Source organism: Natator depressus, chromosome 21 (assembly GCF_965152275.1).
Source record: "Natator depressus isolate rNatDep1 chromosome 21, rNatDep2.hap1, whole genome shotgun sequence".
In the NCBI taxonomy this organism is placed as follows: domain Eukaryota; kingdom Metazoa; phylum Chordata; order Testudines; family Cheloniidae; genus Natator; species Natator depressus.
This window is the reverse complement of record NC_134254.1, coordinates 13,654,964-13,670,175: the sequence shown is the minus strand read 5'-3', so window position 1 is coordinate 13,670,175 and position 15,212 is coordinate 13,654,964. Positions and strand designations below refer to the sequence as shown.

Genomic DNA, 15,212 nt, shown 5'->3' with positions numbered 1-15,212 from the left:
CAGCAGGTGGGCGTGTGTGTGTGTCATGGGCAAGGGGACTGGAGCGTTTCTGGGCCCAGTTCCCCTCTCGCTCACCCCTTGTCTGTAAATGTGGCGTCGGCTCCCGTTCCAGAGGCTACTTCATCCTGTACGTGGACGGCAGCCCCACACAGCTAGAGCTGCGCCCACGCGAGTGGGTACACAACGACTTCCACTTCGACAACGTCCTCTCAGCCATGATGTCGCTCTTCACCGTCTCCACCTTCGAGGGCTGGCCGCAGTGAGTCCACCACGGGGGGAGCGTGCAGCATGGGGGCTGCACGGGGGAGATCCCAGCACCCCACTGGCGCTGCTGCCCGGCTGGGGAATGCCACGTGAGGGGACTTCTCCCAAAGGTGGAGAGAGGGGTCAGTGCAGTCAAAGGGGCTGCAGCTGTCTGGGATGTCCTGACCGCTCTGCCTTAGCTCAGCTGGACGGAGGCCCCACCCCGTGCTCTCTGCTGCTCCCCACAGGCTGCTGTACAAGGCCATCGACACCCACACTGAGGACATGGGCCCCATCTACAACTACCGGGTGGAGATCGCCATCTTCTTCATCATCTACATCATCCTCATCGCCTTCTTCATGATGAACATCTTCGTCGGCTTCGTCATCGTCACCTTCCAGGAGCAGGGCGAGAGCGAGTACAAGAACTGCGAGCTGGACAAGAACCAGGTACTCCCCATGGAATTCCCCCCACGGAACCTCCCCCTGAGGCCCCAGTCTCCTCCCACCCCAACCCCCATGACCCAGGTTCTAGGGATGCCCAGGCTCTGGGGGCAAGGAGCCAGTTGTACCAGAGCTAGGTGCCAGGGCCCGTACGTGGCTGAGCGTGCGGGATGAGTGCCAGCCGGACAAGAGCCCAAGCTGGGTGTGAGCTAGGCAAGACCGAGATGCAGGGGACCCCAGGCAGGTGAGGCCGGGAGCCCAGGCACGAGGGTGCGTCCAAGCTGCAGAGGTGAAAGATGAGATCCCCAGTTCTTCTGTGTCTCTCTCCGTTTGCTCTCGGACACCTGCACTGACACATCCAGGCTTGGCCACCAGGCCGGGAGCCCAGGACGGTTCCCCTAAGCCGGGCTGCACCGGCCACTGACTAGCTGTGACCGAGTGAGACTCACCACCGGGGCGCCTCCTGCTGGCTGTTCTGGAATTACCTCAAGTCCTTCCATGGGGCAGCCTCCTCCGGTGGTGTCTCGCTCGCCGTTACTCCCGCTTTGCTGCACTCTGTGACCTGCGTCGCTCCCCGGACCACAGCGTCCTCTTCTGGGCACAGCCCTCTGGCTGGGCCCCTGTCCGCTGTCTCCCCCCACTTTTGGGGGGACTGGCAGTCTATAGCCCAGCCACTCGCCTCAGTGGCCTGCTGCAGTCACCAGTCTAGTCCCTTGGTCCAGGGGCAAACTGCAGTCGGTGTGGGCCACTTCCCTCAGGGCAAGTGAGGGGTAGCCCTCGCACCTTGTTTGCCCTTCCTCCAGGGCCTCAGTCTGGCCGCGGTTAGCCAGAAGCTCCTTCTGCTCTGCTACGCTGCCCAGCGCTGCTCTAGCCACGGTGCTCCTAGGCAGCCAGGCTTCTCCCTAGCAGGCCAGGGAGAGACTGCCCTCTGCTCTCTTGAGCAACCCTTTATATATGGCCCCTGCTGGCCCTGATTGGCCACTGCATCAAGCCAACTCCCGATTGGCTCGCTTAGTGAGCCCTCCTCTAATGGGAGGGTTCTGGGCAGGTTCCCTCTGGCCTGCTTTAACCCTTCCTCCCTATTGGCTATGTGGGAGCGGCACAGTATCGCCCCTTTGGGCTGCAGTGGGGGCCTGCCCCAAGACAGTAGGGTGACCAGACGTTCCGATAAAATCGGGACTGTGCCGATATTTAACTCTCTGTCCTGCGTCCCGACTGATGTATGATCGGGACCCCATTTGTCCCAATATTGTAGGGCTGCCAGGCCTCCGGTTGGTGCAGAGCTGGCAGGCTCCCTACCCAGATGGCTAGGGGGGCTCTTCGCACTGCCCCCACCATGAGCGCCGGCTCTGCAGCTCCCATTGGCTGGGAACCACGGCCAATAGGAGCTGCTGGGGTGGCACCTGTGGGCGAGGCAGTGCAGAGAGCCACCTAGCTGCGCCTTTGCCTAGGAGCCAGAGGGAGATATTGTCACTTCTCGGGAGCCGCCTCTGGTAGGTGCCGCCCGGAGCCCACACTCCTGCCCCAGCCCTGAGCCCCCCTCCCACATCCAAACTCCCTCCCAGAGTCAGCACCCCGAATCCCCCTCCTGCACCCCACCCCATGCACCAGCCCTGTGACCATCTCTTGTGGCGGGGGCCATGCGCCCCCGACCTGCAGCTTGCAGAGGGGGCCGGAGCCAGGGATGTGCACCTCTCTCGCAGCTTCCTAGGGCTGTGCACCCCCCTCCCCGGTGTGTCCCCACCATGTGTCCTGATATTTTACTCTTGCGATCTGGTCACCCTACAAGTCAGTGACTGGTGGTGGCCTGCCAACAAGGGGTGGCGGTGGGCCGGGGAGCCCCCTCGGGAGTGGGACTTGCTGCTGCCTTTAAAAAGGTGCAGAAAATGCTCCCACCATTGCACGGTGGCCTTGCAGCTGGGCCCCAGCCACTCCCCATGAGGGATATCCGGCTTTCCTAGTGGTGCTAGTCCCCACCACGACTGTCATGCGGGATTCACGCTGCCCCCTGTGCCCTCTCCCCCACCCAAGGAAAGCTAGAATATGGCCCTATATGGCCCATTCCTGCAAGGGGCTCAGGCTTCCTACACGGACTGCGGGTGAAACCAGACAGTCACTTCGCTCTTGAATGAACTTGCACGGAGCAAAGACTGAAACAGCCAGAGACCTGCAGGCGAGCCCCTCTCACAAAGCAAACCCTGCGTCTCAGACATCTCTGTCCTCGTCCTGAGGAAACCTGCACCACACCTTCCACAGACGAGCCTGGGAGCTTCAGTTCATCGCTTTGCTAAACACTGAAATCATGGACTCAACAGAGACATTGGCTTGTGACAGCCACCTGTAACCAACTGCCACCGACGGGGCCGCGGGCGGTCAGGCCTAGTGGTGGCAGCGAGAGTTCGTCCTACCGGTTAGAGCTGGGTCTGGGGAGGGCAAAGTCCAGGAAAGGAGCCGAGGGTCAGAAGCCAAATGCCAGAGTCGAAGGGTAAACTGGCATTGTAAGCCACGGGCAGAGCTGGGGATCGAAGCCAGAAATATGAAGCTGGAGGGGAGCAGGGACTGGAACAAGGGCAAGTGCTGCTGCGGGCCTGGTACCTGCTCAACAGCCGCTGACCTGCGGTGGGGGCCGGGCTCAGACCCGTCAGGGGCTGTGACCTCTCTGTCAGTTCCAAGGTAGTGCAGCTAGGCTCACTGATTGCTTTGCAGCGAAGTTAGTCAGGGAGCAGGCCAGCCGCGGGTCCTAGCTGGTCTGATCCCTGACAGCACCCCGCTTCTTTTAGGGTCGCCTCCCTGGAGCCCTTGGGCCGGGTTTCTTGGGGAACCCACAGGAGGTCCAGGACATGGACGTATTCCAGGGATTCCCACAAATCATAGAATCTTAGAATCATAGAATATCAGGGTTGGAAGGGACCTCAGGAGGTCACCTAGTCCAACCCCCTGCTGAAAGCAGGACCAGCCCCAACTAAATCATCCCAGCCAGGGCTTTGTCAAGCCAGGCCTTAAAAATATCTAAGGAAGGAGATTCCACCACCTCCCTAGGTAACGCATTCCAGTGTTTCACCACCCTCCTAGTGAAAAAGTTTTTCCTAATATCCAACCTAAACCTCCCCCACTACAACTTGAGACCATTACTCCTCGTTCTGTCATCTGCTACCACTGAGAACTGTCTAGATCCATCCTCTTTGGAACCCCCTTTCAGGTAGTTGAAAGCAGCTATCAAATCCCCCCTCATTCTTCTCTTCTGTGGACTAAACAATCCCAGTTCCCTCAGCCTCTCCTCCTAAGTCATGTGTTCCAGTCCCCTCATCATTTTTGTTGCCCTCCGCTGGTTGCTTTCCAATTTTTCCACATCCTTCTTGTAGTGTGGGGCCCAAAACTGGACACAGTACTCCAGATGAGGCCTCACCAATGTCGAATAGAGGGGAACGATCACATCCCTCGATCTGCTGGCAATGCCCCTACTTATACAGCCCAAAATGCCATTGGCCTTCTTGGCAACAAGGGCACACCGTTGACTCATATCCAGCTTCTCGTCCACTGTCACCCCTAGGTCCTTTTCTGCAGAACTGCTGCCAAGCCATTCGGTCCCTAGTCTGTAGCGGTGCATGGGATTCTTCTGTCCTAAGTGCAGGAGTCTGCACTTGTCCTTGTTGAACCTCATCAGATTTCTTTTGGCCCAATCCTCTAATTTGTCTAGGGCCCTCTGTATCCTATCCCTACCCTCCAGCGTATCTACCTCTCCTCCCAGTTTAGTGTCATCTGCAATGTTCTTCTAGGCCACATCCCTCCCCATCACTCAGCTGTTGGAGTCATCCCTGGACTAGACGGGAGTCTGGAATCTGCTGGCCCATGCATTCCTCTTGGCCCTGCCCAGTTATTGGTGGAGGGGGAGGAGTAGTGCGGTGTGGGAAGGGATTCTCGGTGAAAGGTTTCAGGAGGGAGATGTGGAACAAGGTCTGGCAGCTGCAATCAAAAGGTTACCGGGTCAAGTGGTTCCGTGATCACAAATGGCCCTAAGGACTTGTGGTCCAGCTTCTCAGACGGATGCGTGGGTCCCAGGTCCTGAGCACCCGGGGTTGTTATGGGTCTCATGGCCCAATGTACAAGAACAGGTGACCTGGCCCAGAAGGGGCCAAGAGCAGAACGCCGATTGCTGGTAACCATGCACCAGGGCAGCCTGGAGTCAGAGAGGGGCAGAAATGTTTCATCACAACAACTGTCCTATGGAAAATGCTGCTGTTGTTGAAAACGTGTCCATTTTGATGAAATATCATTTAGAACCCCACTCCCGCAATGTAGGGTTTTGCTCACGTCAGCCATTCAGCCATTTTCTGAATGGAATCTTTGGGGGTTTGATTTTTCATTTTGAAGCAAACTACCGATTGAAGCCGACGAAGCTCGACGGCAGCGGGAAACGTTCCTGTTTTCTCAGAGCAAAACATTTCAGTGGGCCCCAAAACGAAACTTGCGTTTCACGGGAACTTTCAAATTTTTTTGTTTTCAGAACTGGGGGGGAATGCTCAAAATCACAGGATTTCCTGCGCAATGAGCGAAATCTGGTCTGGCCTGGCTCGGCAGCGGGGAGGGGCTGGGCGTGGGGCTGGAGGTTTTACAGCTGGGAGTGTTTCGTGATTGCCCACGGTACCACCTCTGCTCCACGGGCGTCAACGCTCGACCTTTTCCCTCCTCTCGCCCGCAGCGCCAGTGTGTCCAGTATGCGCTGAAAGCCCGCCCGCTGAGACGCTACATCCCTAAGAACCCCTATCAGTACCAGATCTGGTATGTGGTGACCTCCTCCTACTTCGAGTACCTCATGTTCTTCCTGATCATGCTGAACACCATCTGCCTGGGCATGCAGGTGAGGATGGAGCAAAGCGAATGCCCTCGCTGTAGGGTGGGAACCTTTGATCCGCTGTCCATGGGGTGGGGGGGTGTCCGAGACCACCCGGCTCTTGGCAGCAGACTAGCAAGCCATCAAAGTGAGACTCAGGCTTCGCCACTGGTCTGGTGCCCTTGGAAATCTGGGTTTGGATCTTGGCTTGGGATACGTCATGCAGTTCAGCAACACTGCTCCAGGGAGGCCCCGCCTATGGAAAAGCCGGGGGTGCTGTAGGTGAGGCGGGAGGGACCGTGGCACAGCTGTGCGTGGGTGTGGGGACGCCCGGGGCTGCGGATCAGGAATCAGGAACATCTATGGAGCTGTGGGGCGGGACCCAGGGCTGGAACAGGGAGGGGGCTATGGGGCAGGACTTAGATGCATTGGCAGAGCTGTTTGTGGAATGGGGGAAAGCATCACAACTTCTGCTCACATTCCTACCCTGACAGAGCTCTAGGTTTGTATGTCGGTCCCAGGCTCTCGCATCTGGTCCAGAATCTGAGACCCCAGCCCCATACCTGCTCCCCATAGCCCAGTGAGCTAACCTGTGCCTCTTCCTGGCTCCCCAGCACTACAATCAGTCAGCTGAGATGAACTACATTTCGGACAACTTGAACGTGGTCTTCACCATCCTCTTCACCGTGGAGATGTTCCTCAAGCTCCTGGCCTTTAAAGCCAAGGTGAGTGTGGGGTGAAAGTCTGGGGGGCATGAGTCTGGAGAGGGGTACGGGGTGGGGGTGCATAACATGACCGGGATGTGGGCAGCCGTGCCCAGTGGTTGGAGCAGGAGTTGGTAGCCAGGAGTCAGATCCCAAGGGTCAGAACCAAGTTACCTGGGGTGAGACAAGGCAGGAGCTATCACAGCCATGGGCAAATGCTTTGGGTAGCCACTGGACTGCTGGCACTGCCGCTGGGCTTAGGAGCCTGTCCGCTGGCTCTTCCCACCCCTCGGGCGCGGTATCCGTCGGCAGCCTGCTGCTCGTTGGGTTGCCTGGAGACTGGCTCTGCTGCAGACCCCGATTCCTGACTTAGGTGGGGTGCGAGTCTGGAGAGGGTCCCAGGGGGTGTGAATCTGGAGGAGGACAGGGGCTCACCCCAAGCGGTGGGCATGGCATTTCCTCCCCACGCGGCGTCCCGGGAACACAATCCCCTCGGAGCCTGGGGCTGAGGACCTGGCAGCTCCTGAGGGGAGGAGCAGGGCCAATGCAGGCCACAAGGGGGAGCCCTTCCTCCAGCTACCTGCTCGCCCAACACGCCCGCCCCCACCCCGCTGCTCTCCCTGTCCTGGGTGTCTCTCCAATGGGGGTGGGAGGCTAGTGGCCCTCCCTGGAGCTCTCCTGACCCCCCATCAAACCAGGCTTAAGTGTGAGTGGCCCTGCGAGAGCCCCTGAGCCTCCCGCCACCGCAGCCACTGAGCCACGTGAGAGGCGAGGCAGAGCTCCCCTCTGCCCCGCCCTGCAGGTGTGTCCCCGATGCCCACTGAGAGATGGCCGCTCACCTCCGTGGTCCCCGTCGATGTGCCCAGAATAATCATCAGCACTAATCAGCTGGGAAGGTCTGACCCCAGGAGCTAAGTGGGTGCTGGGTTCTGCCATGCCAGCGGATAAGAGTGGACATGGAATTAGCTCAGGGCCAAACCCCTACATAGCACCGTGCTCGGCATGGTATCCATAGGGAGGGCGATCTGAATCCAAGCTCTGCAGTGCTCTCTCCATCTTGGGGCATGGGGGGCAGCCTCCCCCCGCTGGCTGTATTCTGTGTGGGCAAACGGAGACCCTCCCTCTGGTGCGCTGAGTGGGGCAGCTGTTTGCAAGGGACAAAGCGCGCCTCGCTCAGGAACGGCAGGTCTCCGCCGCAGGGAGTTGATAATCCCCCAAGAGGAATCTCCCCTGCCTGACCCTCAGCTCCTTCCTTTTCTTTCCCCCTGTTCCGCCCCCCTGTCGTCCCCCCGTGATTGCTCTCTCCAATCTCAGGGCTATTTCGGTGACCCCTGGAACGTCTTTGATTTCCTCATCGTCATCGGGAGCATCATTGACGTCATCCTGAGCGAGATCGATGTAAGTGCCGCGGTGGGGGGGCGGGAACGTGTCCGAGAGCATGGGCAGGATGGTGATGTTACGGCAGTGACGACCTTGGCAGGCTGCCAGCATCCCACTGTCATGTGGGAGGCCTGGGTTCCTGCAGGACTGCGCGGGGCACCTGGCGGAGCGACCTGGGCTGGGCAGGAGGAGACTGGGGCAGGGGCTTGGGCACGTGGGTTAACCTTCTTCTCTCTGTTTAAGAGCCGGTGCTGACAGGCTCTCTCCTCAGCCATTACACAGCCCCGGTGGACGCCCCCCACCCCCCAGCCTCAGTGGCCCTCACCCCACCCCTCCTCCTGAATCTGCCTGCAGAGGTACCCTGTGGAAACTGCCCTTGTCCTGGGACAGAACCAGAACCTCAAGCTGACTCCATAGTGACATATGCCAGTGCTCCCCAGGGGCTGCACCCCTGCCGTGCCCTGCCCATGTTCTTTAACCACATGCCCAGATGGCTAGCAATCAGCTCACTTGGCCTGAGATCACCATAGAGGTGGCTGAAAGAGTTCCCCTTGCCTCATGGTCCCTATAAGAAGTTTCTGCCCTGCGCTCTGTGAGGGTCAGGCACCATTTCAGTGACTTGCTGGGTGTGCTTGGAGTGTGTCAGCGTGTATGATGATTGCCACATATACCTGGTGCCTACTCTGTATATGTGTGCCTGTATATCCAATATACACCGGAGTATATTCGGGATATACCGTCTACATGATACCACACGTGTACGCTGCAGTGTGTGTGTACCGGGCAGCCTGCATACAGGAGCATTGTCCAAGAGGCGTGCTGGAACTGCACGGAGCATTGCTGGGAGCTGTGGACCCGGTTGCTAGCACGTGGCACGGAAACACATCGGGTGTGCGGTGCGTACCATGAACCCAGCTGTAGTTACAGAAGTAGCTTGAGAAGTGAGCACTCCAGTGGGGTTAACACGTCCTCACTAATAAAAAGGGCCATCCAGTAGTCACTGCAGCGTGTCCCCGCTCTCTGTGCTGTGTCCCAGAGTAGCACTTAGCCATTCCCCCGCATCTGAGAGTGGACCATCGGCAAGGAGGTCTGGCCCGGAGGAGATGAAATGTCATCCTCTCCTGTTCTCGGGCACAGCTTCCCAGCCCCAGTGCACACCGGTCCCGCATGGTGGATTGCCATCTCTGCAGCCCAGAGGAGCCCTCTGGCTGGCTCCATTCTCCTGGGGCAACCGTACTGACTGTCTCCTCAGTGAGCGAGGTGCTGAACTCCAGGGAACAGGACTCCTCGGAGCTGCCCCCGACCGGGTATTGGGTCATTGGCTCCATTCCCATGTCACCACCAGCTAACAGAAACCAAAAGCCCCCCTGAGCAGGACTGCTGCCCCGGACAGAGGTGGCTTTAATGACCAGCACTGTGGCAGCCCCTCTGCTTTTTCACCATTCCTAGTCAGCACGAAGGAGAAACCCATTAGGGAGCTTGCAGATGTCCCCAAATGCCTGCTAATTTGAGCAGTTGCCAGCTCCTGTCAGGAGTTCCAGGCAGAGCAGCAGCTGCCAGCCCCTTTCCCCAATCACTGAGCTGCCATTGAGTGGGGCCTTGAAACACTTCCTTGGCTGCTGTGTCCTTCCCAGCAGTACTCAGCTGCGAGGGCACCTGGGCTTCAAATCCCATTGTTGCTTGGGAAGGGAGTTACTGAAGCTCTGGGCTCCCCCTGGAAAGAGCTTTGCATTCAGTGGGTATTGAGAAACACTAACAGGTTGGGCACGTTGCCCAAATCACCCCACATCCCCTCCTCCAACAAGAGACATCAGGGCTGTTTTTTGGTCTCTTTCCAAAGGGTTCACTTGGCCCCCCCCAAGATCCCCCCTCCTCGTTTTACCCTTGACATTGCTCCCACGCGCGCACCTTGACAGTCCCCCCTCATGGCCACAACTGAAGATCCAGGGGTGAGGGGAGATCTTCTCTCTGGCCACCAGGAGCTAAGGGACCAAGAGGAGAACTGAGTTCTAGGGACCGTGCTGGAGATTTTGGTTGGGGGGAACTAGGCTCAGTGAAGCTGGGCATGTAGCTGGAGAACATCAACCCCACTTGGTAAGTATTCCTCTCTGCCCGCCATTGGCAGCTGGAGTTTCTGAGTCATTGCCCATCAGGGTATGTGTTTGCACCTGTCTCACCTAGAGTCTGTAGCCTTGTCTGCTCTGGACAGTGCTGGCATGAAGCATAAGGAGACTGAGCGATTGCTTAGGGCCCCAAGCAGTTGATGGGGGCTTGTCATGAATATAAAGGGAAGGGTAAACACCTTTAAAATCCCTCTTGGCCAGAGGGAAAACCCTTTCACCTGTAAAGGGTTAAGAAGCTACGATAACCTCGCTGGCACCTGACCAAAATGACCAATGAGGAGACAAGATACTTTCAAAGCTGGAGGGGGGAAGAAACAAAGGTTCTCTCTGTCTGTGTGTTTTTTTTTCTGCCTCTTTCGCTGCCTCCATTTCTTTGTCCTTTGCCTCCATAGCTCTCTAGGGTACAGATGTGGGGACCTGCATGAAAACCCCCTAAGCTTATTTTTTACCAGCTTAGGTTAAAACTTCCCCAAGGTACAAACTATTTTACCTTTTGCCCTTGGACTTTATTGCTGCCACCACCAAGCGTCTAACAAATATATAACAGTGAAAGAGCCCGCTTGGAAACGTCTTTCCCCCCAAAATCCTCCCCAAGCCCTACACCCCCTTTCCTGGGGAAGGCTTGATAAAAATCCTCACCAATTTGCATAGGTGAACACAGACCCAAACCCTTGGATCTTAAGAACAATGAAAAAGCAATCAGGTTCTTAAAAGAAGAATTTTAATTGAAGAAAAAGTAAAAGAATCACCTCTGTAAAATCAGGATGGTAAATACCTTACAGGGTAATCAGATTCAAAACATAGAGAATCCTTCTAGGCAAAACCTTAAGTTACAAAAAGACACAAAAACAGGAATATCCATTCCATTCAGCACAGCTTATTTTATCAGCCATTTAAACAAAACAGAATCTAACGCATATCTAGCTAGATTACTAAGTTCTAAGACTCCATTCCTTTGCTGTTCCCAGCAAAAAAAAAAAACAAACAACAACACACAGACAGAGAGAACCTTTGTTCCCCCCCCCCCCCCCCCAGCTTTGAAAGTATCTTGTCTCCTCATTGGTCATTTTGGTCAGGTGCCAGCGAGGTTATCATAAACCCTTTACAGGTGAAAGGGTTTTCCCTCTGGCCAGGAGGGATTTTAAAGGTGTTTACCCTTCCCTTTATATTTATGACAGGGCTCCCTATTGGCTTTTTTAGTTTGTGCTGTGTGGGGGCTCCTCGAAATGTTCCTGCTTAGTCCAAAGGGCTAGCACTGCCTCTGGCTCTGGAATGCTGCTTCCTGCCCAAGCGCACAGACCCTGGGAGCGCCGTGTTTTAGGGAGACCGCACTCTCACGAAACTCTGCCAAGTGGGTCCCAGTGGCGCCACTGGGACGGGCCGCCCTCGTGTTCTGGGGCAAGGGGAAAGTTCGCCAATAACAAAGCCATTCCTGGCGGTTGTTTTCTCCCAGAAAAATTTTAACGCTGGTTTGCAAAGTCTGTCCTCTCTTGCTTTCTCTCTCCTTCCTTTCTCTCTCCTGTTTCTGCTGGTCACTGACTCATGCAAGATGGGGCGGAGAAGGCCTTGCTATTTGAAGCCCTTTCCTAAGTCACTCAGGCCCTGATCCAGCAAAACATTTAAGCACGTGCAAGCAGTCCCATTGACTTCAATGGGACTAAAAGTTAAGCACCGTTGCTGGATCATGCCCTGTGACTGTGATCCCAAGCCCACGAAGTCAATTGAAATGCACTCGTTGACATCACTGCATTGGGGGTAAGGCCTTACGAGTGAAATTCACTCCTGCACACAGGGCCAGCACAAGGGCTAGACACCACTTAGGCCTGGTGTGACGATGTAAGTGGTGCATATGCCTTGTAGTTGTATTCCCAGCATAGGGGAGAATTGCACCCAAATGGAGAGCCCTAGCCAGGGAATGGAATAGTTAGATCTGCGGATATCTGCTTTCTATCCATGCACCATTTTTGTGGATCGGATGTGGATACAAATTTTGTATCCGTGCTGGGCTCTAGGAATAGCTACACTCTAGGAATTAACAAATTCAGTACACTTTGGTGAGAAGATTTTGTACGTGGATGCGAGCCGGGCTCAGGGCAACACCTGAGAAAGAGCCTGCATTAACTTGGTAGAGAAGACGAACCCTAAGTGACTTAGGAGCTTAAGTCCCTTTTTCAAAAGTGGCTTAGACACCTCGTAGCGTAAGACCTGCTCTACACTTGAAAATGTAACCGTTGTGTATGTTGGCTAGAGGCATGAATTTTTTACCAATATGTAGCTATACCAGTGCCCATATAAAGCTGCAATATACTGGTATTCCCGTTCCCATATGGGAATAGCTATCCCTGTATAAAGCACCTTCTACACCAGTATAACTGCGTCCACACTGGGGCAGGTTGTATTGCTCTAACTACCCCAGAATAGTTCAAGTGGAACAACTTTCTAGCGTAGACAGGGCTGGTGTCTCATTGAACGGTGCTAGGGGCTTCGGCCTTTAAGTTGCTCTGGTACTTTTGCAGATGTTTCCCCTAGTGCCTATCTTTAGGTTCCCAAGTCCGAACATTTCTCTTCCAGTCTTACCCAGCTTGATATTTCCTTCAGCCTGCCCTGGGGATGAGCCTGGATTCAGATCTGCCTTATTCTGTGCGTTAGTTTTTGGGCCATCCTACCCTGTCTTCTTTCTGTGTCTCTTCCTCTCTCTGTTTCCCAGCTTGCTCTTTCCTCCAGCCGCCTTTCTCTCTCTCTCCCTCTGTCTCTCTTTTGTTTCCTGCCTCTCTGACAGTTTCTCTTGCTGACACTCTTGTTCTCTCGACAGACGTTTCTTGCTTCCAGTGGCGGACTGTACTGCCTAAGCGGAGGCTGTAATGGCATTGTAAATATCAGCTGCATGTGCTTGCAGTGGGTCTCTTTATTTTTCTTCCCCTAGTTGTTTCTCTGCTGCACTCAGCTGCTGTGTTTGCCTGGATTGCATGGTGTGAGTCCAGGGGGCTGCTCTGCAAATGCACAGGGTGACTCTCCCGTTCGGAGTGGGGGTAGGAGCTAAAAACACCAATGGTCTGGGAGCGAAACACACCCAACCTCTAGGAGATCTTCTCACCTCACACTGAAATGTGATCTCCATCCATCTATCTATCCATCCACCCCTCCCTATCCCCCCACTGACCCATCCATCCATATTGCACTTTTCTTCTATCCATCCACCCCTCCCTATCCCCCCACTGACCCATCCATCCATATTGCACTTTTCTTCTATCCGTCCGTCCTTCATCCATGAAATACAGCAAAACTCAGCTAGAGACAGAGCCATCTAACTAAGCTTGCATCCGGCTGTTGTACAGACAGGACAGACGCTCTACCTGCTCATTGTATCATCTAATGCAACGTTATTTTGAAAAGGTTGGGGATTGGTCCTGCTTTGAGCAGGGGGTGGGACTAGATGACCTCCTGAGGTCCCTTCCAACCCTGATATTCTATGGTTCTAAGGTCTCTCCCCCCAGCTGTGTGCACACAGCTTCTTACAATGTGATTTGGTGCAATTGCAGGGATACGTTTCTCGACACTTCCATTCTCTGCAGAAGGTTAGTTTCCCTCCTGGCCTGACATGGCCCTGGGCTCCGGGTTCCCTCAATCCCTGTTCAGCTGTGTATGGTACAGAGCCTGTGCTGGTGTCGGTGGTAATTGATCTCCTGGTGATGGACAAAAGTCACGAGTCCCAGAAGCACATAACAATGAATTTTGTTATGTGCACCAATATGGAAGGGAGGTGTGACACATCACCTTCATATTGGTGCACTTAACAAAATCCATGCGGTGGGGGTGGGGTTGAGGGATTCGGAGCATGGGAGGGGGCTCAGGGCTGGGGCAGAGGGTTGGGGTGCAGGGGTGTGAGGGCTCCGGCTGGGAGTGCGGGCTCTGGGGGGGGGCTGGGAATGAGGGATTTAGGACTGGGGCAGAGGATTCGGGTGGGGGTGGTGCCACAGCCCTGGCAGGTCTGGGCCGCGACTGGGTCGGGGCTGGGGTAGGGGCGCCCTGGCCATGGCTGGGTCCGGGCCGGGTTTGGGTGCCCCAGCCCTGTGGCAGGTTGGGGCCGGCGGGGCACTCCTCCCACCGCAGGTCCCCGGGCAGGTTGTCTGAGCCAACAGAGCGAAACAAACGTCATCAGTTCGGCTGGAGCAAGTGGGGGCGTTTTAAAGCAGAGGATGGTGCCCAGAGACCTGGCAGAGCTTTTGCTGCTGGTGCTGATGCTGCTGGGGTGGGCAGCAGCATGCTGGAGTGTGAGGAGAGGCAGCCTCAGGAGGCCAGAGAGGGCAGTTGCACTAGCCGTGGGACGATGGAGGCTGGGATGTGATTTGGGGCCGAGATGGAGCTGGGGCAGGGACAACGACAGCTGATTTTTCAGACTAGGAACGCTTTGGAGAGCAGAATTAGGGACACTTCACTGAGCCCCCTGGATAAACCCACTCTCTCCTTTGCAGAGGTCCCCCCATAACGAGCCAGCCCCTGGGCTATCAAGAGGGGCAGCTGGAGATGACCCTGCTGTTTTTGCTGGACAGCTGCCTCTGGCACCAGAACCACTGAGGTGTTAAGGCCTGGTAACCAAATGTTGCTATCCCCATTGGGCAGCTGGGGAAACTGAGGCAGGGAGAGGGTCAGTGACTGGCCCAAGGTCATCCAGCAAGTTGCTGGTGGAGTCAGGATTAGAATCCAGGACTCCTGACTCCTCCCATCAAGCATTAGGCCACAGCTGCCTTGTGGGGAGTGGAACCTTGTGTTATGATCATCCGATCATGTGCCTGGCACATCTCCTCAGCTGAATCCAAGGAGCTGTACATACAGGCAGATCAGGTCTCTGATCCCCCCTCTGCCCCACGCCACCCTGTGAGTCAGTGTGCCAGCCACAGCGGCTCCTGGCTCCTCCCCAGCGAACGCTACCAAACAAGACATGGTGCAGTGAGACAAGACAAAGGGGGGAGGGATTTGCCCCACAAGCTGTGATCCTGGCTGATCAGCACTGTGGAGCGTTTGCTCAGCTTGTTCGAAAAGTTATTGGGAGCCTTTGATAAGACGCAGACACTTGGGGCTCCTGGTGGGGAAGGCAGCGTGTGAGCTACAGGGAAGACGGGGTTAGGGTTCCAGCTTAGGAGACAGAAGGTCCAGCTTCAATTCCCTGCCCCAGGCTCCCTGGGGCAAGTCATGCTGGGCCTCAGATGCCAGTCGGAACCTAGCCCTGCCCTACCACGTGGCGGGTGTGAAGACTGTGATCTGTGAACTGCTTTGAGATCTGCTGACGAGAAGAGCTAGGAGGTGTTATTACTGCAGGCCCCATGCCCAGGGATGCACCCGCCAAGCAGCGTTTGGCTACTCGAGCAGGTGTCGCACTGTCACTTGTGCGTCTGTGGCCGCTGTTGCGGAGCGGAGAGTTCCCACCCTTGCCAAGAGCATTTCTCTCCGGACAGCCTCCTTTGCTGCACGTCCCCCTTGGGAGGGCTC

General features: G+C 56.0%; 1 protein-coding gene across 1 annotated transcript in view; it reads left to right on the top strand.

Moving 5' to 3' along the window:
• The window catches only part of CACNA1S (calcium voltage-gated channel subunit alpha1 S), an 87,079-nt gene that overhangs the window by 46,634 nt on the left and 25,233 nt on the right, over window positions 1-15,212 (top strand). Inside the window, exons 24-28 of the mRNA XM_074935826.1 lie at window positions 113-259; window positions 492-693; window positions 5,387-5,545; window positions 6,133-6,243; window positions 7,537-7,620. Of these exons, the coding sequence (XP_074791927.1) occupies window positions 113-259; window positions 492-693; window positions 5,387-5,545; window positions 6,133-6,243; window positions 7,537-7,620 (703 nt within the window). The remainder of the gene's footprint in view (window positions 1-112; window positions 260-491; window positions 694-5,386; window positions 5,546-6,132; window positions 6,244-7,536; window positions 7,621-15,212) is intronic.